Genomic DNA, 27,791 nt, shown 5'->3' on the forward strand with positions numbered 1-27,791 from the left:
CTGCCCTTACTTCTGGTAAGAAGTCATCCTCTCCCTTCTGATATTCATCTTAACACCTTGAGCAGTGTGAGATACATGCTATGAACCATTATCTACAGTCGATACAGGTGTTTGTATCACAAGTTGATCTGGGCGTCTCACGCTCTGCTACAGCTAACCGACCCACGCTGAGTTCGGGCTGGATGTCAACATACTCTGCAGACTGTTTCACCAGCAGGTTGTATGACAGAGTATACAGTTTTGACATCGACTTGGCGCGAGCTTAATGACGACGTATACAGCTGGGACCGATGAGTCTAAGTGACCATTTGAACGGAGTGTGGAATGACAGAAATACGCGATGATAACAAGTGTCACAAGTTGACCTGGACGATATGCACTCAACGCCACAGCTAACAGCGCTGTCCACGCTGCTCTCGAGCTGCTCGGCATGAACAAATGCCTCAGACTGTTCCACCCACCAGCTGTATGTAAGTACAGACAATCATGACAAAGATATAAGACCGACAACATGCACTTTTGGACGATTTACTGACAGTTGCGTTTTTTTGGACAGACATCGACACAGTCACCTATACTGTCATTGTGTGCGCTGTAGCGTTCGTTGTGAAGTAGCTTGCAGGTCGCAGACCTCGGCATCTCCGTGTGGAATAGTAGTGTTCAAGCCACGTCAAAATTAATATTCATTTACATGGCTTCGATCAATGAGCAGGGTGATCGGAATGTTTTTCCAAGTTAGCGGACAGGGCCGAGGACCTCTCTCGAGACGGGATTCTCAAACCACTCCTCAAGCACATCTGGGACCCTCACCAGTTAAAATGAACACCAGTTAAAACTCTCACACCTGCAATGCCCCACATCGCTGAAGGTATTTCAACTCCTATAATGTTAACCTTGTTTTGTAATTTCAGAAGAAAGCTTACAATAGTTAATTTAGCAAGACAAAGGTAAGGACAAGTCACAACTAGCTTGCTGACGTAAACTGCGAATAATACAAACCTGAGATGAACGTAATGTCATTTAAACTCGGAAATGCTTTTAATATGGTGCTCGTAGCAAAGAGTAGCGAACAACGGCATGACATAGTCACTGAATTCACGAGCAATGTGAAGATAACACATTTCACTCACCCAAATAGATGTCCCCGAAAGATCCACTTCCAATTTTTCTGCCCAGTCTGTATCGGTTCCCCACTCTCAGCTCCATTTCGCTATTAGCTAACGTTACGTCTGTGGCTTCGCTGGTGCCTTTAAATTAACGTCGTCTAATCAAAATGTTCAGATTAAGACCATTTGTTTACGTTACCTCGGTATATGATTCACCTTCCTTAACTGGTTTAAAATCCCGTTAATGCAAACTAACGTTACCCCGTCCCCCAGAATCCAAGTTCTTTCTGTGACATTACAAATTTCACCATCCCTTATTTATCTTTCTAAGAAACGAAGACCTATAATTTCGATATCTTCCGATAGTGTGAAACGTTCAGTTTATGTTCTCCGTATTTTGTGGGTCATTGTTGCCAAATAACGTAGGGATGGAGACGGATTTTGCTGGTAAACTTAATCCTGGTCGGAGGCAGCTACTAGCTTCACTCTACTGTCGAATCTTTCCTCCACCGTGAAAGCTGTCATTCGTGACTGACGTCACTTCCCACAGCAACTGCAGGCAAATCTGGAAAAGTCCCCAAACCGTATATGGCTGTATACAGTAGCCAAGTTCAAGCCAGAAGTCGGTCACAATCTTGCAATGTTATTTACGTAGTCTTACAGTCACATACATATGAGAAAATAGGTTAATCCAGATAGCCCAATATAACACCTTCCTTACATGAATATGTAGTATGAGTATGACTGCATGACTTAAACTACAGTGGCCCACAACAGCATTGCACCACCTAGTAATGTCTTAAGACCACATAATTCACTGTTATTCACATAATACAATAATGCTGCTTCAGGATAGCAGTAAATGCTTATGAATTAAATGATTACTAAATACAAGAAACTTGAATCTTGATTTCTTGAATCAACTGGGTAATTATATGTACATGTATGTACACATGTATGTACATATGTATGTATGTATGTATGTGTGTATATATATATATATATATAGGGTGGAGCCGAACCCGAATACGGTATTCGGAAAGGCACAAATAACGTGTTTTTACGAATACTTATTTCGAACAAATACTTTAAAAATATTTGTATTCGGGAACAAGAAAAACATCATATCAAAAAGCTTTTAGGCAATGAAGAAAGGAGTTGGTTAAGTTTAGTAAGAAGACCAGGTAGAGGCCAGAAGCATAATGACCATTAGCTATAGGCTACTATGTCATATTATTTACAGATCAAGTTTAGTTCTTGGAATTCTGTGCATTAGAAAGAACCCTAACCCTTCTTTTAAGTATTATTTGTTTTTATTCTGTCTGTTCAATGTCCTCCAACAAGGACGGGTGGTGATGGGGTTCATAATGTTCACAATGATATTTTATTATTTGTTGGTTTAACCATGGATGAGGTAATGGCTGTTATGTTTCTTTCTTTTCAATGACATTCCTTGTTACATGTTCATTGCTGGATTTATGGAAAAACATCAACCAATATTGCATATCCATAATTATTATAATGGATAATTAAAGGTTACTTACACTATAACGAAAATTAGAAGTGTAACTCAAAAAAATATATATTTTTACGCCTATTTTGAATTTTACTCGAATACAAATACAAATACTTTTCCCCCCTCAACAAATACAAATACAGATACAAATATCGGCTGCTCTGCACACCCCTAATACATATATATATTTACTACTATAAATATTGACTATCTAAAATCATGACATAAATGTATGCATTTTAAAAAGAAGCCAGAGGCAGCAAGCAAACAGAAAGAAAACAAGATGGCTTCTGTATACATTTAATTTGTTTCTTGGGAAAAAAAGTGTGTTTTGCTGTCTGACGGTGATGACACTTAGTTTGACGGTGTTGACAAAAACATCGAAACCATCCCTAAATGGGCCCTTGAATATTATTTAGGATCACAAACTAATATGGCTTGTAATGTATAATTTTAACATATTTATTTATAATATACAAGATTTCTCCTTTATTTCTTCCACAAACAGGCCTATGTATCCCAGCATGAATGTGACCCCAAATGACTAAAACTATATTAATGTAACATTACTACATGATTGGTGAAACCACATCATGTTCTTCCGCAACTCTCATTCGAAAATGTAATCAGTCATATAGACGTGATGAAAAATCAATGACTGTCCAGTTTATGATGAAAGTCCATGGTTTTGGTTGATAGTCTGAAAGGATTCAGGGGCATTCTGATAATGATAATTATTAATATCCTTTATGAAATCATGAATAAACCAACATGTTTCAAGTCCATATCAGGGCATGCATGGGTTCAGGGCATCAGAGCATTTATTGATTTACCAAATGTTGTTAATAATTACAAAAGGATAAAATGAGCCTGAAAAAATGTTATTTGTAGTAACAAAGAGTTGTAAAAAGTTATTAATCAATGCAATATTGACTTGATTGTTGGAATTGTTTGCTGTAATTAGGCCTGGTCACCAACGACAGCTCCATGTCAACACTGTCAGGTCTGAGTCAACACCGCCAGATGGACAATTTTTTTGTTTTAAATTAATTTTTTTACAATGTGTTCCTCAAGTGTTGTTGATTTATTAAAGTAATTCTCTCTTTAAAATTAAAAATGTTGTTTTTATTGGATCCAAATGATAGAGCTAAATTTTCAATGTATATGGTGGTGATGGATAAAATCACCATGAAACGTCCTTCACCAGAAACAGCGGGATAAGATGCAAAGGAATCTTATTATGGCTAAGCTGTTCACTGAGGATCCAATGTCTCTCAGCATATCTGTCATTGACAAACTGACCAGTTGTGTGTAAGCATAATCAACCGAGATTACCGAAAGGAGAATGTTTACTTACGTAAATATTTATTACACTGTTCATGTACATTTCTGCTTATTTTCTAAGACTGAATGGGAGCAGCTGTAACGCAAGCAATATTCCTTCAGGGATCACTAAAGTATTTCTGATTCTGATTTTAGCAAGGAGAGTTTTGTCCAGAGCTTCACGGGGGGTATCGACCGCCAGAATAATGCTCTTCAATGATTGTTATGTTTGTAGCACCTGCTGTTGGTTGATCTGTGCTCTGATGTCTGGGATTTCAGCAATTCACATGTATGGCAATTTACTGTGAATAAACTGACAGCATGGACTGTAGAGAGTCCAAGATTTAAACAAACAAAATATTATATTACAAAAGTAGCTTTATCAGGAGTCCACCAATGAACTGTTTAGGTCTCCAACTAAACTATTCAGTTCTGATTGGAGTGACAGTTAACTTCTGCAAATGCTGCAACCTGTGAGTCGAGTCTGTCAGCCTGACAAACACTTTCTGTGTGTGTAGACAACAGCTGGTGATCAACAGTCTGGTTTGTTCCTTGCGAACAATCCCAGATTTTGGTTTTGATTCTACTCTATCAATTTATTTTACACTTTGGACCAAAGGGCAATTGCGTTATTAACCCCCACTTGGAATCAATTAGTTTGGGTGAGTCAAATGACTGTATTTAGTTAAGCAGGTTGAATTAGCTGGTTGATTTACAAGGCCTGTTTCTCCAGTTAACTTTTGTAAATGAGATAAACAACAGTGATCTTAGTTGAGAAGCAAAAAAAATTCTACTCACGATTGGCACTTTTAGGTGCTTTAAGGGTTTTATCCTTATTTATGACCTAACAGAGACATTTGCGTCCCTGTCAAGTCCCATGGGGTTTTTGTGTGGTTTCATCTGATTGCGGTGGACCCACTTCAGCGTCTGCTCTTTCTGGCCTTTGTTTACTTTGATCTTTTGGGGCAGAGGCTTGCGGGCAAGCCTTCTGTTGTCTTGGTTGTCCTTTCTAGTCAGAGGAACAGAGTGATAGTACCACACCTTGTCCCCCACTTGGACTTTGTCATGGGACACTTTTTGGTCATAGTAGGCTCTGCGGCCCCTTTGTGGGAAGGGAGCTCTGTGAAGCAGGTTTGACAGTTGGGCCTGACGGCAAATCGAGCAGTCTTTGATGTAGTTTGCTACATCTTCCTGCATGTGTGGCCAATAGGCTACTTGTTGGAGTGCCTGGTATGTTGCTTTGGCTTTTCTATGTCCTGCGCACGGAGAGTTATGGGCCTGCATTAGCATCACCCCCCTGTGGCTCTGAGGCACCACGAATGCAAGGGAAGTGAGAGCATTGGAGACATGTACGAGGAGCACCTTGACAATGCGCAGGGAAGCACGTGCGTCAAACAAGTCGAAGCAGTTTATGTTTCGAACCATTTTATCTATCTATCTATCTATCTATCTATCTATCTATCCATTTTACCTGTCGGAGGGGCCTCGCGAATATTGCATGCTTGGAGGAGGGAGAGGCTGAGGGGAGGGAGACCTTTTATCTCGGTCACGCAGGTCCCTGTCATTCCGAGTTGCTTTTCCAAGGTCTTTGTTAGCTTCTTCAAGATGTTTAGTTACTTCTCCAAGTTCATATTCTGTTTTATCTAGCTCTAGCCCTTGGGCGTGAAGGACTTGTTTGAGCTCTGAGTTTCCCTCCTGCATTTCAGCCTGTTCCTCCTCTTGTACTTTAACCTGAGACTCAAGTCGGTTAATGCGGTCTTCTGTCTTAGTTAAGGATTCCTTTGTCTTAGTTAAAGGAAAACTACCGTTTTTTACAACCTGGACCTTATTTCTAGCAAAATATATGATCATTTACTCACCCAGATAACTTTGGTGTCATTTGAAGTCGTTCGGACGAAATTAGATCCAGTGTAGCGCCGGTGTATCCATATAATGCGAGTGACGGGGCACCGAAACACAGCCTCTATATAACGCATTATCTGCCACGAAACGAGTTCATTTCACCGATATTTTGTTACGATACGCTAGTGCTATTCCCCTCTGAGTCCGGGCTCGTCTGTTATCAACATCCGGGGTCAAACTAGCAGTAGCAGCTACAGGTGAAGCAGCCGGCTGTCGCGGGTGCGCATGCAGCTCAGAGATGACATCTTCCAGGTCAGAGGTAGTAGGTCAACCTACAGACCCCGGATGTTGACAGCAGACGAACCCGGACTCAGAGGGGAATAGCACGAGCGTATCATAACAAAATATTGGTGAAATGAACTAGTTTCGTGGCAGATAATGCTCATAGAGACTGTGTTTCGGTGACCCGTCACTCGCATTATATGGATATACCGGCACTGGATCTAATTTCATCCGAACGACACCAAATGAGTTATCTGGGTGAGGAGGACTGTTTGAATACAAATTGTCATTGAACCAGAACATTTAGCGGTTCAATGACAACTGAACCACTAAATCAGACAGGTGTTGTGATTTTCTTGGTTAATCACCTTGTTAGAGAACAGCATGTTATTCAAAAAGTACAGAAACATTGAACAATTGGACATGTGCATTCAAAAGTTTAGAGAAGGTTAACTTAAGTTCACCTGTAAAGGTGCATTCTGAAATTTAATCCAAAAGCCAAACATCCCTAACTTTTTGTGAGTAGTGTATATAAATATATATATATATATATGGCTATATATAAAAGAATATAAAAAACTTTCATTCTGGCTCCCGGGAGGACGTCTTCTGGTTGTCCATAAATGATGTCTTTTAAACGTCTTTTATTGCCATCTATACAACGTCCAGGTAAGACGTATAAAAAACTTTCATTCTGGCTCCCCGGAGGACGTCTTCTGGATGTCCATAAATGACGTCTTTAAGACGTCTTTGATTGACATCTATACAACATCCAGAAAAGACGCATAAAAAACTTTCATTCTGGCTCCCGGGAGGACGTCTTCTGGTTGTCCATAAATGATGTCTTTTAAACGTCTTTTATTGCCATCTATACAACGTCCAGGTAAGATGTATAAAAAACTTTCATTCTGGCTCCCCGGAGGACGTCTTCTGGATGTCCATAAATGACGTCTTTTAGACGTCTTTGATTGACGTCTATACAACATCCAGAAAAGACGTACAAAAAACTTTCATTCTGGCTCCACAGAGGACGTCTTTTAGACATCTTTGGATGTCCATAAATGACGTCCAAAAGACGTGATCTAGACCACTTTTTGCTCACTGGGTAGAGTCGAATCCGAACAGTCAGAAGTTGAGCCTCGTTCAAAATACGGCTTCAGCATGTTAACATGACTCAGACGCCTCTGCTGGCGCCGGTCAGGAGTGGCAATCACATAATCGCGATCGGAAACTTTGTGCTTTATCTCGTATGGCCCAGTATATCGAGCTTGCAAAGCAGATCCAAGAATGGGAAGAAGCACAAGCCCACTGAGCAGGCAACGTCTGTGGACGTCCAAAACAAGGACGTCCATTGGCATCCAGAACTAGTCGATAAATGACATTGAGAAAAGATGTCCAGTCAGGCCATAATCTAAATGTCCACTGACATCCATAAGTAGTTGAGAATAGACGTTCATACTGGCTATGATCTGGACGTCCACTGGCATCCAGAACTAGTTGATAAATGACGCTGAGAAAAGATGTCCAGTCAGGCCATAATCTAAACGTCCACTGACATCCAGAACTAGTTGAGAATAGACGTTCATACTGGCTATGATCTGGACATCCACTGACAGCCAGAACTAGTTGAAAAATGACATTGAGAAAAGACATTCATACTGGCTATGATCTGGACGTCCACTGACAACCAGAACTAGTTGAGAATAGACGTTCATACTGGCTATGATCTGGACGTCCACTGACAGCCAAAACTAGTTGATAAATGACATTGAGAAAAGACATTCATACTGGTTATGATCTGGATGTCCACTGACAACCAGAACTAGTTGAGAATAGACATTCATACTGGCTATGATCTGGACGTCCACTGGCATCCAGAACTAGTCGATAAATGACGCTGAGAAAAGACGTCCAGTCAGGCCATAATCTAAACGTCCACTGACAACCGGAACTAGTTGAGAATAGACGTTCATACTGGCTATGATCTGTACGTCCATTGGCATCCAGAACTAGTCCATAAATGACATTGAGAAAAGATGTCCAGTCAGGCCATAATCTAAACGTCCACTGACATCCAGAAGTAGTTGAGAATAGACGTTCATACTGGCTATGATCTGGACGTCCACTGGCATCCAGAACTAGTCGATAAATGACATTGAGAAAAGATGTCCAGTCAGGCCATAATCTAAACGTCCACTGACATCCATAAGTAGTTGAGAATAGACGTTCATACTGGCTATGATCTGGACGTCCACTGGCATCCAGAACTAGTTGATAAATGACGCTGAGAAAAGACGTCCAGTCAGGCCATAATCTAAACGTCCACTGACATCCAGAAGTAGTTAAGAAAAGACGTTCATACTGGCTATGATCTGGATGTCCACTGACAGCCAGAACTAGTTGATAAATGACATTGAGCAAAGACATTCATACTGGCTATGATCTGGATGTCCACTGACAACCAGAACTAGTTGATAAATGATGCTGAGAAAAGACATCCAGTCAGTCCATAATCTAAACGTCCACTGACAACCGGAACTAGTTGAGAATAGATGTTCATACTGGCTATGATCTGGACGTCCATTGGCATCCACAACTAGTCGATAAATGACGCTGAGAAAAGATGTCCAGTCAGGCCATAATCTAAACGTCCACTGACATCCAGAACTAGTTGAGAATAGACGTTCATACTGGCCATGATCTAGACACCCACTGACAGCCAGAACTAGTTGATAAATGACATTGAGAAAAGACATTCATACTGGCCATGATCTGGACGTCCACTGGCATCCAGAACTAGTTGATAAATGACATTGAGAAAAGACATTCATACTGGCTATGATCTGGATGTCCACTGACAACCAGAACTAGTTGAGAATAGACGTTCATACTGGCCATGATCTGGACGTCCACTGGCATCCAGAACTAGTTGATAAATGACATTGAGAAAAGACATTCATACTGGCTATGATCTGGACGTCCACTGACAACCAGAACTAGTTGAGAATAGACGTTCATACTGGCTATGATCTGGACGTCCACTGGCATCCAGAACTAGTTGATAAATGACGCTGAGAAAAAATGTCCAGTCAGGCCATAATCTAAACGTCCACTAACATCCAGAACTAGTTGAGAATAGACGTTCATACTGGCTATGATCTGGACGTCCACTGACAGCCAGAACTAGTTGAAAAATGACATTGAGAAAAGACATTCATACTGGCTATGATCTGGACGTCCACTGACAACCAGAACTAGTTGAGAATAGACGTTCATACTGGCTATGATCTGGACGTCCACTGACAGCCAAAACTAGTTGATAAATGACATTGAGAAAAGACATTCATACTGGTTATGATCTGGATGTCCACTGACAACCAGAACTAGTTGAGAATAGACGTTCATACTGGCTATGATCTGGACGTCCACTGGCATCCAGAACTAGTCGATAAATGACGCTGAGAAAAGATGTCCAGTCAGGCCATAATCTAAACGTCCACTGACATCCAGAAGTTGTTGAGAATAGACGTTCATACTGGCTATGATCTGGACGTCCACTGGCATCCAGAACTAGTCGATAAATGACGCTGAGAAAATATGTCCAGTCAGGCCATAATCTAAACGTCCACTGACATCCAGAAGTAGTTGAGAATAGACGTTCATACTGGCTATGATCTGGACGTCCACTGGCATCCAGAACTAGTCGATAAGTGACATTGAGAAAAGATGTCCAGTCAGGCCATAATCTAAACGTCCACTGACATCCAGAAGTAGTTGAGAATAGACATTCATACTGGCTATGATCTGGACGTCCACTGGCATCCAGAACTAGTTGATAAATGACGCTGAGAAAAGATGTCCAGTCAGGCCATAATCTAAACGTCCACTGACATCCAGAACTAGTTGAGAATAGACGTTCATACTGGCTATGATCTGGACATCCACTGACAGCCAGAACTAGTTGAAAAATGACATTGAGAAAAGACATTCATACTGGCTATGATCTGGACGTCCACTGACAACCAGAACTAGTTGAGAATAGACGTTCATGCTGGCTATGATCTGGACGTCCACTGGCATCCAGAACTAGTTGATAAATGACGCGGAGAAAAGACGTCCAGTCAGGCCATAATCTAAACGTCCACTGACATCCAGAAGTAGTTAAGAAAAGACGTTCATACTGGCTATGATCTGGATGTCCACTGACAGCCAGAACTAGTTGATAAATGACATTGAGCAAAGACATTCATACTGGCTATGATCTGGATGTCCACTGACAACCAGAACTAGTTGAGAATAGACGTTCATACTGGCCATGATCTAGACACCCACTGACAGCCAGAACTAGTTGATAAATGACATTGAGAAAAGACATTCATACTGGCTATGATCTGGACGTCCACTGACAACCAGGACTAGTTGAGAATAGTCGTTTATACTGGCTATGATCTGGACGTCCACTGGCATCCAGAACTAGTTGATAAATGACATTGAGAAAAGACATTCATACTGGCCATGATCTGGACGTCCACTGGCATCCAGAACTAGTTGATAAATGACATTGAGAAAAGACATTCATACTGGCTATGATCTGGATGTCCACTGACAACCAGAACTAGTTGAGAATAGACGTTCATACTGGCCATGATCTGGACGTCCACTGGCATCCAGAACTAGTTGATAAATGACATTGAGAAAAGACATTCATACTGGCTATGATCTGGACGTCCACTGACAACCAGAACTAGTTGAGAATAGACGTTCATACTGGCCATGATCTAGACACCCACTGACAGCCAGAACTAGTTGATAAATGACATTGAGAAAAGACATTCATACTGGCTATGATCTGGACGTCCACTGACAACCAGGACTAGTTGAGAATAGACGTTTATACTGGCTATGATCTGGACGTCCACTGGCATCCAGAACTAGTTGATAAATGACATTGAGAAAAGACATTCATACTGGCTATGATCTGGACGTCCACTGACAACCAGAACTAGTTGAGAATAGACGTTCATACTGGCCATGATCTGGACGTCCACTGGCATCCAGAACTAGTTGATAAATGACATTGAGAAAAGACATTCATACTGGCTATGATCTGGACGTCCACTGACAACCAGAACTAGTTGAGAATAGACGTTCACACTGGCCATGATCTAGACACCCACTGACAGCCAGAACTAGTTGATAAATGACGCTGAGAAAAGACGTCCAGTCAGGCCATCATCTAAATGTCCACTGACATCCAGAATTAGTTGAGAAAAGACATTCATACTGGCTATGATCTGGACGTCCACTGACAACCAGGACTAGTTGAGAATAGACGTTTATACTGGCTATGATCTGGACGTCCACTGACAGCCAGAACTAGTTGATAAATGATGCTGAGAAAATGCGTCCAGTCAGGCCATAATCTAAACGTCAACTGACATCCAGAACTAGTTGAGAGTAGACGTTCATACTGTCCACAAACTGATCATCCATTGACAACCAGAATTTGTTGATAAATGTGATTGAGAAAAGACGTCTGGCCAGCCCATAATCAGCTGATAACAAACCCTGAAAAAAGTCAGTGCACTTTAATATATTTCACTACGATTGTGCATTGCATTCAAACTCCTCTACATAATGTAATTATGCTGACTGAATAATTATCTCTGACTGAGAGGTACAGGTAGTCAGATGCAGGCAGGCTGGCACAAAGGTAGCAAGCAGGTAGACAGGTGAGGATAACAGTCCCTCAAACACAAAGCCAGGAATAAACCAAACAACTAACTGTCAAAGAAATGGATTTGGGCTGGTAAATGTAGTGAGATGAGTAAACAGGTGAGTAGGAGTAGCTGTAGAAATTGCGGGTTTGGGGTACTTCTTCCGGTTTGCAAATAGGGAGGTAGATTGTGATATCCCTCCACTGTGAAAAACAGTTATACTTTTATGGTGATGGTAATAAAATATCTGGGACTTGTTGTAAGTAAAAAACACATTATATAACTTTGATAACATGATACTGAGATTTTTAGCGTTCGAACATGCTCAGATTATAACACATTTTCTCCAGTTCTGTCGCGGACGGATATATCAGTCCGCAACAAGGAAGAGTGTTTCCATGAAGTGAGAGTTGCACTTGCCCTCCCCAACAAGGACTTTGTAAGTATGTTGTAATATTAAATTATATTAAGTGATTCCCCGAAATGTCATCATTCGTTAGTCTTTTTCATTAGTCACAGTTGGTCCAGTTAACGTTAATTCAAATGTTGTTTGCTCCAAATGAACTTGCTAGCTAGCAAGGAAAAAATGATAGCTTGCTGCTTCAGGTTGTTTGGCTTGATAGCATTCTGGTGAGTGAAAAGACCGCTAACGTTAGCAGTTTGTCGGTTGCCTAGCATGACGTGATGCTGTGACAATTCAACGTACGTTAACATGATTCCATGAATTCCAGGGATGTAGTTTGAATATGTGTTCGAGTTAAATGCATGTTTCATACAGTATACTTCTATGCTAGCAGCCGTGTGCGCATTGACTTTTATCTTTGACCGACCGTGTATTATTTGCTGGTTCAAACTTTCACCATTAACAAATTCCATAAGCAGTTATGGGAAATGTTGCTCAAGGACACTTTGCACATGTCAGCAGTTAACCCTTGTATTATGTTCGTTTCTCTCCTCTTACTTTGGTGTTCCGGTCAAATTTGACCAGTCTGCTCTTACATTAACACAAAAAACATCATTCAAACATAATCATCACCAAATTGTATTTAACACCTTTTAATGCTGTAAATAATGTATCTAAACTAGTGGTGAACATGAATAACTGCAGTGAATATCCAAAGAATAGCCACTGAAAATTATAATAATAATCAAAACAGAGACCACATTCACAGAACATCAGAAAATCAACATGAATAGTCGATAAGACCACCACTCAAAATTCAGTGAAAGTGGTGATCAACAATTTTATATGTGTGTGAGTGTATAGTGTGGAGAATATCATAAGGCCTTGAGGCAAGAGGAAAAATAAATATTTTATGATTATGAAGTTGTAAATTGGTCAGATTTGACCCGGACACCACAGGAGGGTTAAGACAAATGATGTGAAATAATGTGACTCTCTTTTCTCCTCTTTCTATCATCTGTCATCCATCAGAGTAGCTACCAAGAGAAGTGAGTACTCATCCTCTACCTCCTCTTTGTGTCAAGCTCATTTCAACACAACTGGTCTCCAAAGTGGATTAAGTCTTTGTACAGATACACCTTATATACACAGAAGTCTTAAAGGATATCCATTATTTTAAGTTTTTTGAGGTTCATACAATTCTGTAGCTTCTCGAATACAACACACAATTGTGCATCCAATACTAAAATTCATCAGGATGTTGCAATAAAGTCACATGACTTATATCCATTGCAGTCCTCCGCCATATATATGTAAATCTTTAAATACAAATTTTGGTCGAAGTACCAACATTTGCTTCAAAATGATGCTTAATTGTCCTAAGCGCTCTTAAAAACTGATTGACCTATTGATCTACTGGAGAGAAGCCGCCGCCTCCCTCCACCCGAAAGGAGTGCCGTGAAGGTGTCCACCTGCTGCTGCAGCTCCTCAGCACAGGTGGACTCATGCAGTGTGTTCAGTGTTTCAGTAGCATGTCTGTCAGAGTTAGAGTGAGTCCTTACAGGATGATTTTCCTGCTCTTTAATAGCTGTCTATATTTAACACTATGCTGTTTTCTGTCTTACGCCAGGTTCAGACAGGACGCCGAAGCGCCCCGAAGCGCCGCGCTCGGAAATTCTCGCGCGAGCCGCAGCCCTTCTGTTCACACCGGACACGCGCCGGTCGGCAAACGGCTCTGCTCCTCAGCTGTTCTGTCGTCACACTTGGAGCTGTTTTTTCACCATAGGAAAGCAAATAACCGCATAAAATCACAACGCCATGTTTTTCTGACGACTGTACATGTATGTCCACTTCATGGTAATGAGTAGTTTTCTGTCAATCGGGGTGTTTAATTATCGAAAATAGTTTTATTTTGAAAAGTGTTTCATTTTGAAAATTGACAGGATTTCTCATTGTTGCTTTGTTTGACTTCCTGCCCGGCTTGACACATTCGGCCGCGGCACGCGAAAAAATTAGACCAGACGCCGAAACGATCGCTGCACGGCGCGCGCCGGCAGCAGGGCAGAGCGCCACGGCGCTTGCTATCTGAACGACGCCATCGGATAACATGGGCGCCAAAACGAAAATGACTCCGCTCCTCTGCGCTTCGCAGCCGATCGGGGCGCTTCCGCGTCCTGTCTGAACCTGGCGTTATCAACCTCCACCAACCTCTCTGAGTTGTCCAGAGATTGAGTGAAAGAGTGAGACAGGGACAGGAGGTAAGACACAGCTGGGCTGATGTCACTACATTATGTAGTGCACATACAGATTCTGGATTGTTGCAATAGTTGTCTATATTTTACACTCTGCTGTTTTCTGTCTTATCAACCTCCAACAGGTCAACGTCTCTCTCCGAGTCGTCCAGTGATTGAGTGAAAGAGTGAGACAGGGACAGGAGGTAAGTCACAGCTGGGCTGATGTCACTACATTATGTAGTGCACATACAGATTCTGGATTGTTGCAATAGTTGTCTATATTTTACACTATGCTGTTTTCTGTCTTATCAACCTCCACCAGGTCAACATCTCTCTCCGAGTCGTCCAGTGATTGAGTGAAAGAGTGAGACAGGGACAGGAGGTAAGTCACAGCTGGGCTGATGTCACTACATTATGTAGTGCACATACAGATTCTGGATTGTTGCAATAGTTGTCTATATTTTACACTCTGCTGTTTTCTGTCTTATCAACCTCCACCAGGTCAACGTCTCTCTCCGAGTCGTCCAGTGATTGAGTGAAAGAGTGAGACAGGGACAGGAGGTAAGTCACAGCTGGGCTGATGTCACTACATTATGTAGTGCACATACAGATTCTGGATTGTTCAAATTGAATTCTGCTGTCCATATGGGTATGAGTCAGACTCAGTAATGTTACAGTCTCTTCCCTTTTAGATATTGTTCAGAAAAATGGTTTGCTCTGTTGTTTAGTGGAAATACTGGCCTCCACTTCGTGGTTCCCCAGTGCTTCTGGATTATTCCCATCGCCATCTCCTCCTGCCGCACAGATCTGGGGACCCACAATCCCTCCCTCAGTAAAAGTAGTTTTCTATGTTCAGGTGTCATCAGACAAGAAGTGACAGAGTAGACCAGTGGTGTAACTGACCACAGTTGATCCTTGATCCGTATGGATCTGGCCCCACAGTTCGGCACGCATGTAATTGCAAAGATTAACCATCATAGTGGGAAATGCAGTTTTACCACCGCTGTTACTTTTTAAAGTAATAATTCCCAAAATCTCGACGCAGAGTTGCATTGAAAAGATACAGGCAAGAAAGATGTGTGCTGTTTTCCTGTGAAGCGCAGTTGGTTGATTTGAGTATACAGAAAAAGCAGTTGTGTGTTGGAGCTGGGTCTACTTTGCCATGCAGGCCTCGGGACATTCCTGGACCTCTGCAAAACAGAGAACTTCGCCCTGTCACTTAGTCTATATCCTGTGTGCACAAAGACGATGAACTTAAGAGAGTTAAGTCCGACAGTGTCTGAGATGTTGAGGTTTTTTTTTGTTTTAGAGAGATCCTTTGCTGATTTGTTTGAGAAGAGGGTACACTCATTTCGGCAAGAACTGAACTAAACAGAACTAAATCATTGCCTCAGATCCGTTATTGATTCGTCTCGGAAGAGGGTTTACTCGGGACAGTTTTGAGTAACTGAACAGGACAAACTGAATTTATATCTTTTGTTGGTTATTGCTGAATCCCCGAAAAGTAGTGTGTTTTTTTTTTAAGCCTCCCTCCAATGAGCCTAAATTATTTTAATTGGTAAATTCTGACAGGGAGGTGAATTATTTATTAGTTGGATGTTGGTATAGGCTTGTCTTTGGAAAACTCCTTAGACATCCATTTGTTGTGGTTACAGATGGCTTATTTAAGAATGTGGAGAAAGCGGAAAGCAGACATCATTGAACTTCTCTTGTCCGACAATGATGACAACACAGTGACAACAAACATCAGTTACCAGACATTGACAACTAATGATGATGCCGGACGCAATATTGATGACCACAACACCAGTGTGCCAACTGATGACTCAGACTTTGACACTGATATTGGGATGTCTGACTCAGATGTGGAGATTTTAAATCCTGGACCAGATGTACAAGTTAAAAACCTAGGAGATGACCTGAGAGAGTGGAGTACCACCCACCAAACCACTCATAGGTCCCTAAATGACTTATTACATATTCTCAGGGATCATGGACATGCACTCCCCAAAGATGCACGCACATTTCTAGCCACTCCTCAAGCCACTGACATTCAATCAAAATGCAATGGACAGTATATTTATTATGGCTTGGAGGGGGGCATTTCCCGTGTACTGTGTGGAGATGCTGCTTTCAGACAACAACATAGTGCTGTTAGCCTTGATGTTAACATTGATGGACTACCACTCTTTAAAAGTAGTAGGCTCCAGTTCTGGCCAATCCTTGTGAAATTTAACAATTTAAGTCCCTTTATTGTGGCATTATACTGTGGAGAAAACAAACCTGAACCCCTTGAGGATTATCTCACAGACTTTTTGGAGGAGTTCAAGAATCTCCAACAGAATGGCCTGGTGTGTCAAGATAAGAAGTTTTCCATAAATATTCACACCTTTGTTTGTGATGCACCGGCAAGAGCGTATTTAAAATGCATTAAAGGTCATACTGCATATGACAGTTGTGAGAGGTGCCAAGTGAAAGGCCAGTATGTTGAACGAAGAGTTGTCTTCAATCAGCTGACATCCACTTTGCGCACAGATGAAGCATTTAGTCGCAAAGAGTATTCCTGCCATCAAACTGGGGCTAGCCCTTTAATAGCTGCTGGGATTCCCTGTGTGAGTAGCTTTGTATTGGACTATATGCATATGATTTGCTTGGGTGTTGTGGGGCGCATGTTAGTGTATCTGACCAGAGGCCCCAAACTGTGTACATGTAGGCTCTCTGTCAGACAGAGATGTGATATTTCACAAAAACTTGAAATGCTCAAAGGCCAGATGCCCAGCGAGTTTGTGCGACAGCCCCGTGGCCTTCAGGAGTTGGATAGGTGGAAAGCCACAGAGTTCTGTCAGTTTCTGCTGTACACGGGACCCATAGTACTAAAAAATACTGTGTCCTCGCAGTTGTACAATCATTTTCTGACGTTGACCGTGGCAGTATCCATCATGCTGGACTCAGATGACGAAATAAGAACTGGCTATTTGGACTACTCATCTGAACTGCTCAGGCACTTTGTGTCTAGCTGCCCTGCGCTGTATGGCAAAACATTCAGCGTGTACAATGTGCATGCCTTGTTACACATCCACGAAGATGTCTCTCGTTTCAGGTGTTCTCTGAATGATATATGCTGCTTTCCATATGAGAACTATCTACATCAGATAAAAAGATTGGTCAAGACTGGCCAGAACCCATTAGCACAGGTGTTCAAACGCATCGCCGAAATTGAACATGCCCAGAGGAATTCCTATGCACAGCCTGAGGCAAAGCCAAAAATGTATATTTCTACAAAACGGAGAGACCGCTGCTTCCTGCTGGACAATGAGAAATTTGCCTTTGTTCAAGAGAGGAGAGGAGACAGGACAGTAGTTTGCGATGTAATCAAATACAGCCACACTGTCGACTTCTTTGACACACCATGTCAGTCAAAGCTGTTGAACATTGTGTACGTAAGGGATGGCTGTAAACTCAAAAGAAAAGAACTGGAGGAAAAAGACCTCAATCGCAAGGTGGACTGCCTACCTTTCAAGAATGGATCTGTACTGATTCCTCTGCGGCATGGCTTTGAACATTCATATTGAAGGTTAGCAAGCTGTCTTTGCTTTAATGTAATGTTAATGCCACACATCAATTTAAATCAGTGGTTCTCAAAGTGTGTTCCAGGGACCCCCAAGGGTCCTTGAGTGGGTTCCAGTGGGTCACCAGCAAAAAGGGGAATAATTTGTTTTCACTATAATTACATCCATAAGTAACACAGTGACAGAATGTCTGACTATTTTGGTCATGGGTTTCATGATTCCACAATCAAGAGAATTCTACTCCAAATGTTATAAGAGCAGTGTGGCTACTTTTTTTAAAGAGCATAGCAAGTCAGTGGTAAAGCGAGAGAGAAAGTGACAGCAGCTGAGCTCAGAGCAGACAGGTGTAGGTGAGAAGTAGAGAAGAAATCAACAGTTAAGTTGTGTAGTAGTAGTAGTAGTCGTCAGTTCGTAATATAAACATTATCAAACATTAACATCTTTTGTTCTGCTTGCTGTGCCTGAACATTGATTACCTTTTCCCAAAATGCAGTGGAAGACTTAATAATAATATTACATATTACATAAACTAAGCTAATTTTCTAGCATACTTTTTGTTTTTGTTTTATCTTGTACAGGCTTTAGGTGTGAGGTGGTCTTTAGAGTAATTTCTATGTGCCTTTTTGTATTTCACCTGCTGATACAATGCATGGGTAAATAATTATTTTTTTATATGAACAAATCTTTCAACTTTCTCTTCAGAGTAGGCCAGATTGATGCATTCAATTGTTAAAATTGACAAAATGTTCTTCCGGGGGGGCATACCCCTGGACCCCCCTAGTTGTAGCCAGTTTTCTCTACCCATGCAGCGTTCTCATCCTTTTTTACCCCTAACATGTTTGCATCCATGTAAATTACTTTTGTTGAATTGAATGACCTTGAAGATTACTACATGGTACCACAGAAACAACAGTGATCCATACATTTTCTGTCCTTTTTTGTTGCAGGCCATGTTCTACACCAGAGCAGTGTGGAGGGAAAATGGGAAGGAGATGGAGGGGGTCATCCCTGATACGTGGATTAACATGACACAGAAAACAGTGAGGTGGCCAAAGAGCAGGGCAAACTATTGTTTTAAAAATCATGTGGCCCCTACAGAGGACTGGGAAACCTTTCCTTTACTTAAAAGAAAATTTACCTCAGGTAACCTCTTATACTTTGATACAACATTAAAACTAATACTGCAAATCTGTTCAAATGTGAGGAATTATGTGGAGTATACGTTGATATATTGAGGCTGCGTTGACATGCTTGAATTGTATCTGTCTTTGAAGAAAGTGCTCGAGACTGTGAAAAATTTGATCAGACCAGCACAACTGAACAACATGAGGATGAAGAAGAGGTTCAAGCGCATGAGGGAAGGTTAAAAAAAGCAAAAACTGTTGTTCAAGGTAAGTCCTCTGGAATAATAAAAAAAAGCAAATTCTTGTTGTTACAGTTGAAACATGTTTTAATATTTAAAGGATCTGGATCTGATCTGTCTGATGAGGTGACTGCTGAGGGGGAGGATAAAGACAGAAATGGAGGTACAGAAATGTTTCTTGGGGCATTCATTGAAGGTGTATAGAGAAGTTGCTTGTGCTCAGTACAAAATAAACTATATGGTAAAATTGCTATTTTTTTGATATCCCTCATTTTCTGTTTAGATGTAAATCCTACAATACCCCCCTTTCCCATCCCACCAGTTAAAATATCAAAGAATGGTGATTTGTTGCTGAGATGACATGCACATTTCAACCAGATTTTTGAGTAAAGTCTTCAAAATACATTACATTACATTATTACAACACACTGTTGAATATGCTTTTGTAAGTAATTCTGATGGCTTACTTGGCCAGTCCAGGGGTGTATTCCAGAAAGTGAGTTTAGTGAAAACCCTTGAGTTTGTTAAGCCTGAGATGAGGGAGACTGTATTCAGTTCCAGGAAGAGAGGGAACGTAAACTCTGGGTCTCTTACCATGGTAACTGACTCTGTGAACCTAACCAGCTCACTGGCAGGTTTTCTCAAACAAAGTGACTTTCTCTATGCCTCCTGCCTCTTACAGAGCAGACACACTGTTATATTTCCTCATTGACTCAGTCCGGATCGAAACACATTTATCAGTGGAGTTATCCTGGTTGGATAGTTTGTTACTTAGGACTATCGAAAGTTACCACTTTTAAGCGCAGTCTGTCATTTCCTTGAACAGCGGTCTTTTCCCTCGCATTCCAGTATCACACAGCATCAAGTCACTCAGCTCAGAATAAAACCTCTGCATGTCTTTTTTTTATAACACTGGGACTCTGCACACAACACAGCTGTCAGTTTGTTAGAGCAGTTCCACAGAAATGGAATGAAGTGCTTTTGCAGTGAGAGAAAAAAATGCTGCAAGTGGGTTTTTACATTAGCAAGATAGTTGACAAGTTAACAGAGGGTTAACTACACAGCTAACAGCAAGCTTACAATGAGTAGAGTGATAAAAGCACAACACATCACTCTCCACCAACATTACGTGGCCAGCCAATCTGCTGTCTCTGTCTCTGTTCTGATGGTCTGTCTGACATATCTGTCTGGCCCTTAGGCTCCAAGACCCAAGAAAATACAAATGGTAAGTATTACAAATTATCTAAGTTCTTTAAATCATTTATGTTTTACCACCCCATCTGAAATGTTGACAATACTAATGAGCTGTAGTTAGAAATATTGAACTGCAATTGTCTTTTTACATTTGTCATCCTTTTACTGTTCATTATGACAGTGCCATAACCAAAGATATTTTCAAAAGCATAGAAAACAGCTTCTGATTCGGTTGGTTAAGGTAATCATCACTGTAAATGGGATGCCACCAATTGTTTTTTTTTCATAGTTGGATCAGACGGTTAATATCAGGCTATAAGTTGTAGCCTACATTTTAGAAATAAGTTTCAGAGCTTTATATTGACGGACACACTAAAACACCACAAGAGCTGACATGACACAGACTAATGCCTTCTGCATCTGATTTCTACATTTTTCTATCCAAAGAAAAAGTTTCACATAACATTCTCAATATTTTGTTGAACTAAGCCCATCAAACCCTATAACATCAGCACACAGACCAGTAGCACTATTGATCATGACTGACTCATGTTTCTGGTCTGGGTTGATCAGGTTCACCCAGGTCCGTGGGTGGGGACAGGTCAACTAGTCGTGAGTATAGCTTTTCATTGTTTAATACCAAATCAGCATGCAGATCACTAGCATTATTGATCATGACTGACTGAATGGTGTTGATTGCTCAGGCTCACCAAGGTCCCTTGGCCAGGACAACTCAACCAACTGTGAGTATTCTTATTCATTGTCTTTCTCAAACCAGCAAGCAGACCAGTAGCACCATTGATCATGACTGACTGATATTTCTGATTTGGATTCAGGTTCACCCAGGCCCATGAGCCAGGACGGGTCAACTAGTCGTGAGTGTAACCTTTCATTGTTGAATATTAAATGGGCATGCAAATGACTAGCCCTATTGATCATGACTGACTGATTCTGTTGATTGGTCAGTATTCCTATTCATTGTCTTTCTGAAATCAGTCGATGGTGATGAATAGTTTCTGCTTTTTGATAATTCTGGTCTGGGTTGCTCAGGTCCATCCAGGTCTGTTGGCGAGGACAGGTCAGGTAGACGTGAGTATAGCCTTTATGTGAATACCAAATCAGCAAGCAGTCCAGTAGCACCATTGATCATGACTGACTGATATTTCTGATTTGGATTCAGGTTCACCCAGGCCCATGAGCCAGGACGGGTCAACTAGTCGTGAGTATAACCTTTCATTGTGGAATATTAAATGGGCATGCAAATGACTAGCACTTTTGATCATGACTGACTGTTTCTGTTGATTGGTCAGTATTCCTATTCATTGTCTTTCTGAAATCAGTCGATGGTGGTGAATAGTTTCTGTTTTTTGATGTTTCTGGTTTGGGTTGCTCAGGTCCATCCAGGTCTGTTGGCGAGGACAGGTCAGGTAGACGTGAGTATAGCCTTTATTTGAATACCTAATCAGCAAGCAGTCAAATAGCACCATTGATCATGACTGACTGATATTTCTGATTTGGGTTGCACAGGTTCATCCAGGTCCATGGGCCAGGACAGATCAAGAACTTGTACGTATTTCCAGTCCCGCTTCGCTTCTTTTATTAAATATCAAATCAGTGTGCAGATCACTAGCCCTATTGATCATGACTGACTGATTCTGTTGATTGGTCAGTATTCCTATTCATTGTCTTTCTGAAATCAGTCGATGGTGGTGAATAGTTTCTGCTTTTTGATAATTCTGGTTTGGGTTGCTCAGGTCCATCCAGGTCTGTTGGCGAGGACAGGTCAGGTAGACGTGAGTATAGCCTTTATTTGAATACCAAATCAGCAAGCAGTCAAATAGCACCATTGATCATGACTGACTGATATTTCTGATTTGGGTTGCACAGGTTCATCCAGGTCCATGGGCCAGGACAGATCAAGAACTTGTACGTATTTCCAGTACCGCTTGGCTTCTTTTATTAAATATCAAATCAGTGTGCAGATCACTAGCCCTATTGATCATGACTGACTGATTCTGTTGATTGGTCAGTATTCCTATTCATTGTCCTTCTGAAATCAGTCGATGGTGATGAATAGTTTCTGCTTTTTGATAATTCTGGTTTGGGTTGCTCAGGTCCATCCAGGTCTGTTGGTGAGGACAGGTCAGGTAGACGTGAGTATAGCCTTTATGTGAATACCAAATCAGCAAGCAGTCCAGTAGCACCATTGATCATGACTGACTGATATTTCTGATTTGGATTCAGGTTCACCCAGGCCCATGAGCCAGGACGGGTCAACTAGTCGTGAATATAACCTTTCATTGTTGAATATTAAATGGGCATGCAAATGACTAGCACTATTGATCATGACTGACTGTTTCTGTTGATTGGTCAGTATTCCTATTCATTGTCTTTCTGAAATCAGTCGATGGTGGTGAATAGTTTCTGCTTTTTGATGTTTCTGGTTTGGGTTGCTCAGGTCCATCCAGGTCTGTTGGCGAGGACAGGTCAGGTAGACGTGAGTATAGCCTTTATTTGAATACCAAATCAGCAAGCAGTCCAATAGCACCATTGATCATAACTGTATCAAATCAGTGTGCAGATCACTAGCACTATTGATCATGACTGAGTATTTCTGGTTTGGGTTGCTCAGGCTCATCCAGGTCCGTTCGCGAGGACAGGTCAAGTAGTCGTGAGTATAGCCTTTATTTGAGTACCAAATCGGCATGCAGATCACTAGCACTATTTATCGTGACTAACTGATGTTTCTGTTTTGGGTTGGACAGGTTCATCCAGGTCCATGGGCCGAGACAGGTCAAGAACTTGTACGTATTGCAGGGCTTGAAGACTTCCGGCACAGTGCCAGAAATCTGGCATATGAATATTTTGGTCAAGTTTTTTTTATCAATTTTTTTTTATTATTTTTGCCAGAGCAACATGATACAAAAACAAACTGTAACCAGTCATTTAAAGTGATAGTTCCAACTACCAATGGTACTCAAGGTAACGAAAGAGTTATAGCCAATCAGAAGCAGAGTAGGGCGGGCCTTAAGTTTTCAGGCACCTCGGACAACGTAAGTGAGCGGTGAGGAGCTGGTTAACTGTATATTGCTAGCATGGATGCCAGGTATATTAAACCAGACGAAGAAACCTTGAGATGGGAAGCGGGAGTAAAAAATAAGTGGCGCTGGGGTTTGATAGAGGAGGCCAGAGCAGATGGAAAGCCTCACGGTAGCTGGTGTCAAAAACTGAAGGAGCCAGGAGCTTGTTTTTGTGTACCGTGCTCCAGAAAAACTAGTGTATGGTAGCAGTGGGAAAACAGTATGAGCTCGTCATGCTTCAGACCCGGGTCACATAGCGTCCGTGCGTGCTCTCTCCCACACATCGACCTTACCGGGAGCGACGGCTACAGGGACCACAGCTACATCTATGACCGACCGTGTGTGTGAACAGAAGATTTGTATGACTGCGTTTATAGCTGAACACGATCTCTTGTTCACAATGGCCCGTTCAGTGGAGCTGTGCAAGAGGTTAGCGGAAGACAAAAATGCGTTGGCTAAATTATTGGTTTCCAACAACCACGCTAGTTACTTAAACACACACGGCCTTGCCCCGATTTCAAGAGACAGCTGTCTGAAAAGCTAAAAAAGGCCACCTTTTCTATGAATGTAAATTTGACAAAATGTTTGAGTCATGGTAGATGATGTTTGGGAAATATGAGATTTCTATCTCAAAAACAGAATTTTTGACAGCATTTTGAATTTTGATCTCATTTTAAAAGGATAGTTCAACAGTTTGGCAAATTTGCCCATTGCCATAATTCCTATACTATAGGGCCATAATCTCTATACTATAGGGATTATGGCAATGGGCAAATTTGCCAAACTGTTGAACTATCCCTTTAACAATTGGAGTCAATGCAAGAATGTTAGTTTTCAGTTATGGAGCAAATCATTGTTAAAAATGCTGCAAATCAACTACAATTTTAAAATAACTGATGATCAAATTTTCATTTTTTGGGTGAACTGCTCATATTTCATTATTAAAAACCTTGAAATTGTCATTCCAACTTCTTGATGTGATATGTGATTGATACTCTCAAAGTGCACCAGATTAATTCATTTAGATTGCATATGTTCAAAATTTTCTTCCAGTGGAGCCCAGGCACAGGATTTTTTCCTGCTTCAAGCCCTGGTATTGCCAGTCCCACTTGGCTTCTTTTATCGAATATCAAATCAGTGTGCAGATCACTAGCACTATTGATCATGACTGAGTATTTCTGGTTTGGGTTGCTCAGGTCCATCCAGGTATGTTCGCGAGGACAGGTCAAGTAGTCGTGAGTATAGCCTTTATTTGAGTACCAAATCGGCATGCGGATCACTAGCACTATTGATCGTGACTAACTGATGTTTCTGTTTTGGGTTGCACAGGTTCATCCAGGTCAGTTGACAGGGACAGGTCAAGAACTCGTACGTATTGCCAGTTCCACTTGTCTTGTTTTATTGAACATCAAATTAGCATGAATATTACTAGCATTACTTGACTGACTCGTGTTTCTGGTTTGGGTTGCTCAGGTCCACCCAGGTCCCACGCTCTGGAGAGCTGGTCCATCGATAGTGAGTAATGACAATGGTTTTATCAATCAATGTAGCACATTGTACATACATTCTAAACCCACTGATAGCTAAAACACACTTTATTCTTTTTTCCTCAGGTCATTCCCAGTCCACAGTATTCCCCCTGCCAGAAGCAAGTAAGTATACAAGTACAAGGATATTTCCATGTCACAAACAGACTAATTGGTTTGTTTTAATGTTGTTGTTTTTTTTTTTTAATGTTTTATTACATTGCGTTGTCTTTGTAACTTTGTTTGGTTAATCAGAATTCAGGTTTTCATCTTGCTGCTTTGGCATTGTGGCAATAACACATTGTATGTTACAGCCACGGGGCATTTATGTCACTGAGTCTAGGACCATCTCTTGATAACCTTGTTCTTGAATGACACATCAAAGGCTTTGTCAAATACAGGGTTAAGTTTTCCCTGTTGAGAGTTGAGAAACTAATTGAATCCTCAGAGATTTTTCTGGGAATGCTAGAGAGCGCTCTCGTACAGGCTGAAATGCCTTGCTGTTATCAGAGAACGAGGATTACAGTGAGTAATGAAGTTTCTCTGTATTTCTCTTTATTGCCAGAGTTCCAGAAAATAGTCATCACGAAGTTGGTGATGCTCACTGATGCAATTAAACAATTGCAGAGGGCCGAACACTGGAACACTGGAACTGCAATTAACAGGATGGAGACATTGGAGGAGTTCCAGAGAGAGGAAGCTTCTCTTCAAGACAGCCAAACATTTGATACCTTGGTAAGTTGTTTTCAATCTCGAATGCCAATGCCAACTGAGCCAATTATTTTCATATGGAGACTGCAGTGATGCCGATGCTACAGGCAACACTGCTTTGTGCATTGGGTACTGCTCAAAGTTGAAATTACGCCTGTCAAAATGATAGCCTGGTTGCAATTGTTTGAGCTGACTGAGATAATTTCGCATAATCGTTAGATTAGTCAAGGAAATTGTAGTCCATTGTTAGAAATATCAGAAAATGTCTTGGATGGAAACTTGGTGTTATAAGAGCGGCATGGCTCCTTTTAAAGAGAGTGTGTGGTGGAACAAAGAAGAGCGTTGTGGCTGAGCTCAGAGCAGACAGGTACTGGTGACAGAGCAGAGATTAACAGTTAAGTAGTAGTAGTTGTAGTTAAGTGTCTCTAAAGGTCTACAGAACCAAGACAGTCCCAAGTCTTGCATCCCAGCTGCTGCGTAAAGTGAGGGAGATTAACCCTTGAATTAAAGGATAATGTACAGTGAGCCGATCATTATTGCCACATGAATCCCAACAGGGTGATGCAGGATTACACAGATACTTACGATAGAAATGTTCTCACCGTTTTACCCCTAATATGTTTGCATGTCTGTTTTTAATTATAGGTTTGTCAGCTGGCAAGAGTGGGGGGCAAGGACATTAAGGACTGTACGCACAAAGTGCTGGACAGGTATTTATTTACTCATAATATTACACATTTATAATAAAGAGTATGGTCTAGACCTGCTCTTTAGGAAAAGTGCAATGAGATAACTTCTGTTATGAATATGGCGCTATATAAATGACATTGAATTTACTTGTAATATTTCACAAGACACACAGGTCTTTGGACATTTGAGCAGAACAGTTGATCATGTTAGGTTAGCTCTGCCTTGGTTGTCTTGTGTCCCCAATTTGTTTTGATTTTGAGGTTGAGAGAGTTCAGTGGCTGATTCGAAGTATGCCTAGCCTTGAACACCCTAAGTACGCCTACTGACTTCCTATGTGTGTGCATATAGCACAAAGGATAATTGCATATCTCTTTTTGTCTTGAATTAGGCTCTTCACCAATCAATTAATGACCAACTTCAACATGAAGGGGAAGGGAAAGAAGGAGAAAATTGGGTTTGAGGGGAAAAATTTTTTTTCAGCAATAACAGGTATGGTCCTTTTTTTAAAAGTACTGTTATGAAATGAGCGGAATGTTGGTTAATGTCAGGCTTGATGTAATGTCACTTGATTTCTGATTTATTTATGAACTGATTTAATTTAATTGATTCATTGACTACTTTATTTTCAACTATGTGTACATGTCTCCTGCTAAGGTAAGCCTCAATAGTGGCATTTGTATTTATGTACTTTACATGTGGGTTTATTGTTTGTTTGTTTATTTTCTTTCATTGTAGCTGCTGTCATGAAATGGGACGCCACAGCAACAGAGGCCCAAGTACGAAGTGCCGCGGCCGACCATCTCAAACATGCCCCCGGGAGAGTTGGGGGGGGTGGCTACACCCAATAATTGCCTTCGGTGTTGGCACCAGCCCATTCTTTTACATCCTTTTAGCTGGTGTACTTTTCAGTTTTTATATATATATATATATATATATATATATATATTTATATACATATATATAATATTTACATATAATATAGAGAGATATATTGCGTTAATAAAGATTATATTTTGAAAAATAAATAATTTATTTCTTGGAGTGGTCAGTTTTACTGTGAATGGTTGAAAAGCTATCTGTACATACTGATGATTAATGGCATTCAATGATTTTAGACATATTGGACAGCACTTCTTTTACAGACGCTGTAAAGCTGCTATCTAATTTGATCAGACTACATTTCCGGGTAACTTCTGCTTACTATATTTAAAAGGTTACCTTTCATGGTCAATCTA

The 27,791-nt window shown here is 41.0% G+C and overlaps 2 protein-coding genes across 15 annotated transcripts in view; one reads left to right on the forward strand and one right to left on the reverse strand.

Moving 5' to 3' along the window:
- The window catches only part of csnk1db (casein kinase 1, delta b), a 195,697-nt gene that overhangs the window by 144,406 nt on the left and 23,500 nt on the right, over window positions 1-27,791 (reverse strand). For 2 of the 7 annotated variants that reach the window (XM_084342576.1, XM_084342578.1), the window contains exon 1: window positions 1,131-1,688. The exons of 2 other annotated variants lie outside the window; for them this stretch is intronic. In XM_084342576.1, the coding sequence (XP_084198702.1) occupies window positions 1,131-1,206 (76 nt within the window). In that variant the 5' untranslated portion in view covers window positions 1,207-1,688. Of the gene's footprint in view, window positions 1-1,130; window positions 1,738-27,791 lie in introns of those variants that run through there. 3 more of the 7 variants (XM_084342575.1, XM_084342577.1, XM_084342581.1) reach the window with 3 other exon arrangements.
- On the forward strand, window positions 207-27,450 carry LOC311250670 (uncharacterized protein). 8 transcript variants are annotated; one of them, XM_084342565.1, is made up of 31 exons: window positions 207-470; window positions 12,137-14,447; window positions 14,567-14,626; window positions 14,746-14,805; window positions 14,925-14,984; window positions 18,940-19,135; window positions 19,267-19,383; window positions 19,456-19,518; window positions 20,554-20,580; window positions 21,123-21,161; window positions 21,254-21,292; window positions 21,386-21,424; window positions 21,600-21,638; window positions 21,730-21,768; window positions 21,944-21,982; window positions 22,077-22,115; window positions 22,304-22,342; window positions 22,437-22,475; window positions 22,664-22,702; window positions 22,794-22,832; window positions 23,008-23,046; window positions 23,182-23,220; window positions 23,315-23,353; window positions 24,826-24,864; window positions 24,959-24,997; window positions 25,103-25,144; window positions 25,243-25,281; window positions 25,721-25,890; window positions 26,512-26,576; window positions 26,945-27,045; window positions 27,292-27,450. In XM_084342565.1, exons 6-31 carry the CDS (start codon window positions 18,943-18,945, stop codon window positions 27,402-27,404), a joined length of 1,554 nt encoding a protein of 517 aa, XP_084198691.1. In that variant the 5' UTR covers window positions 207-470; window positions 12,137-14,447; window positions 14,567-14,626; window positions 14,746-14,805; window positions 14,925-14,984; window positions 18,940-18,942; the 3' UTR covers window positions 27,405-27,450. The 8 variants fall into 8 exon arrangements, with proteins under 8 accessions (XP_084198691.1, XP_084198692.1, XP_084198690.1 ...); XM_084342566.1 differs by lacking the exon at window positions 207-470 and having other exon boundaries at window positions 6,793-12,225; window positions 13,222-13,238; XM_084342564.1 differs by lacking the exon at window positions 207-470 and having other exon boundaries at window positions 6,793-14,447.

Source organism: Pagrus pagrus (genome assembly GCF_965226575.1).
Source record: "Pagrus pagrus genome assembly, chromosome: 21".
Lineage (NCBI taxonomy): Eukaryota > Metazoa > Chordata > Actinopteri > Spariformes > Sparidae > Pagrus > Pagrus pagrus.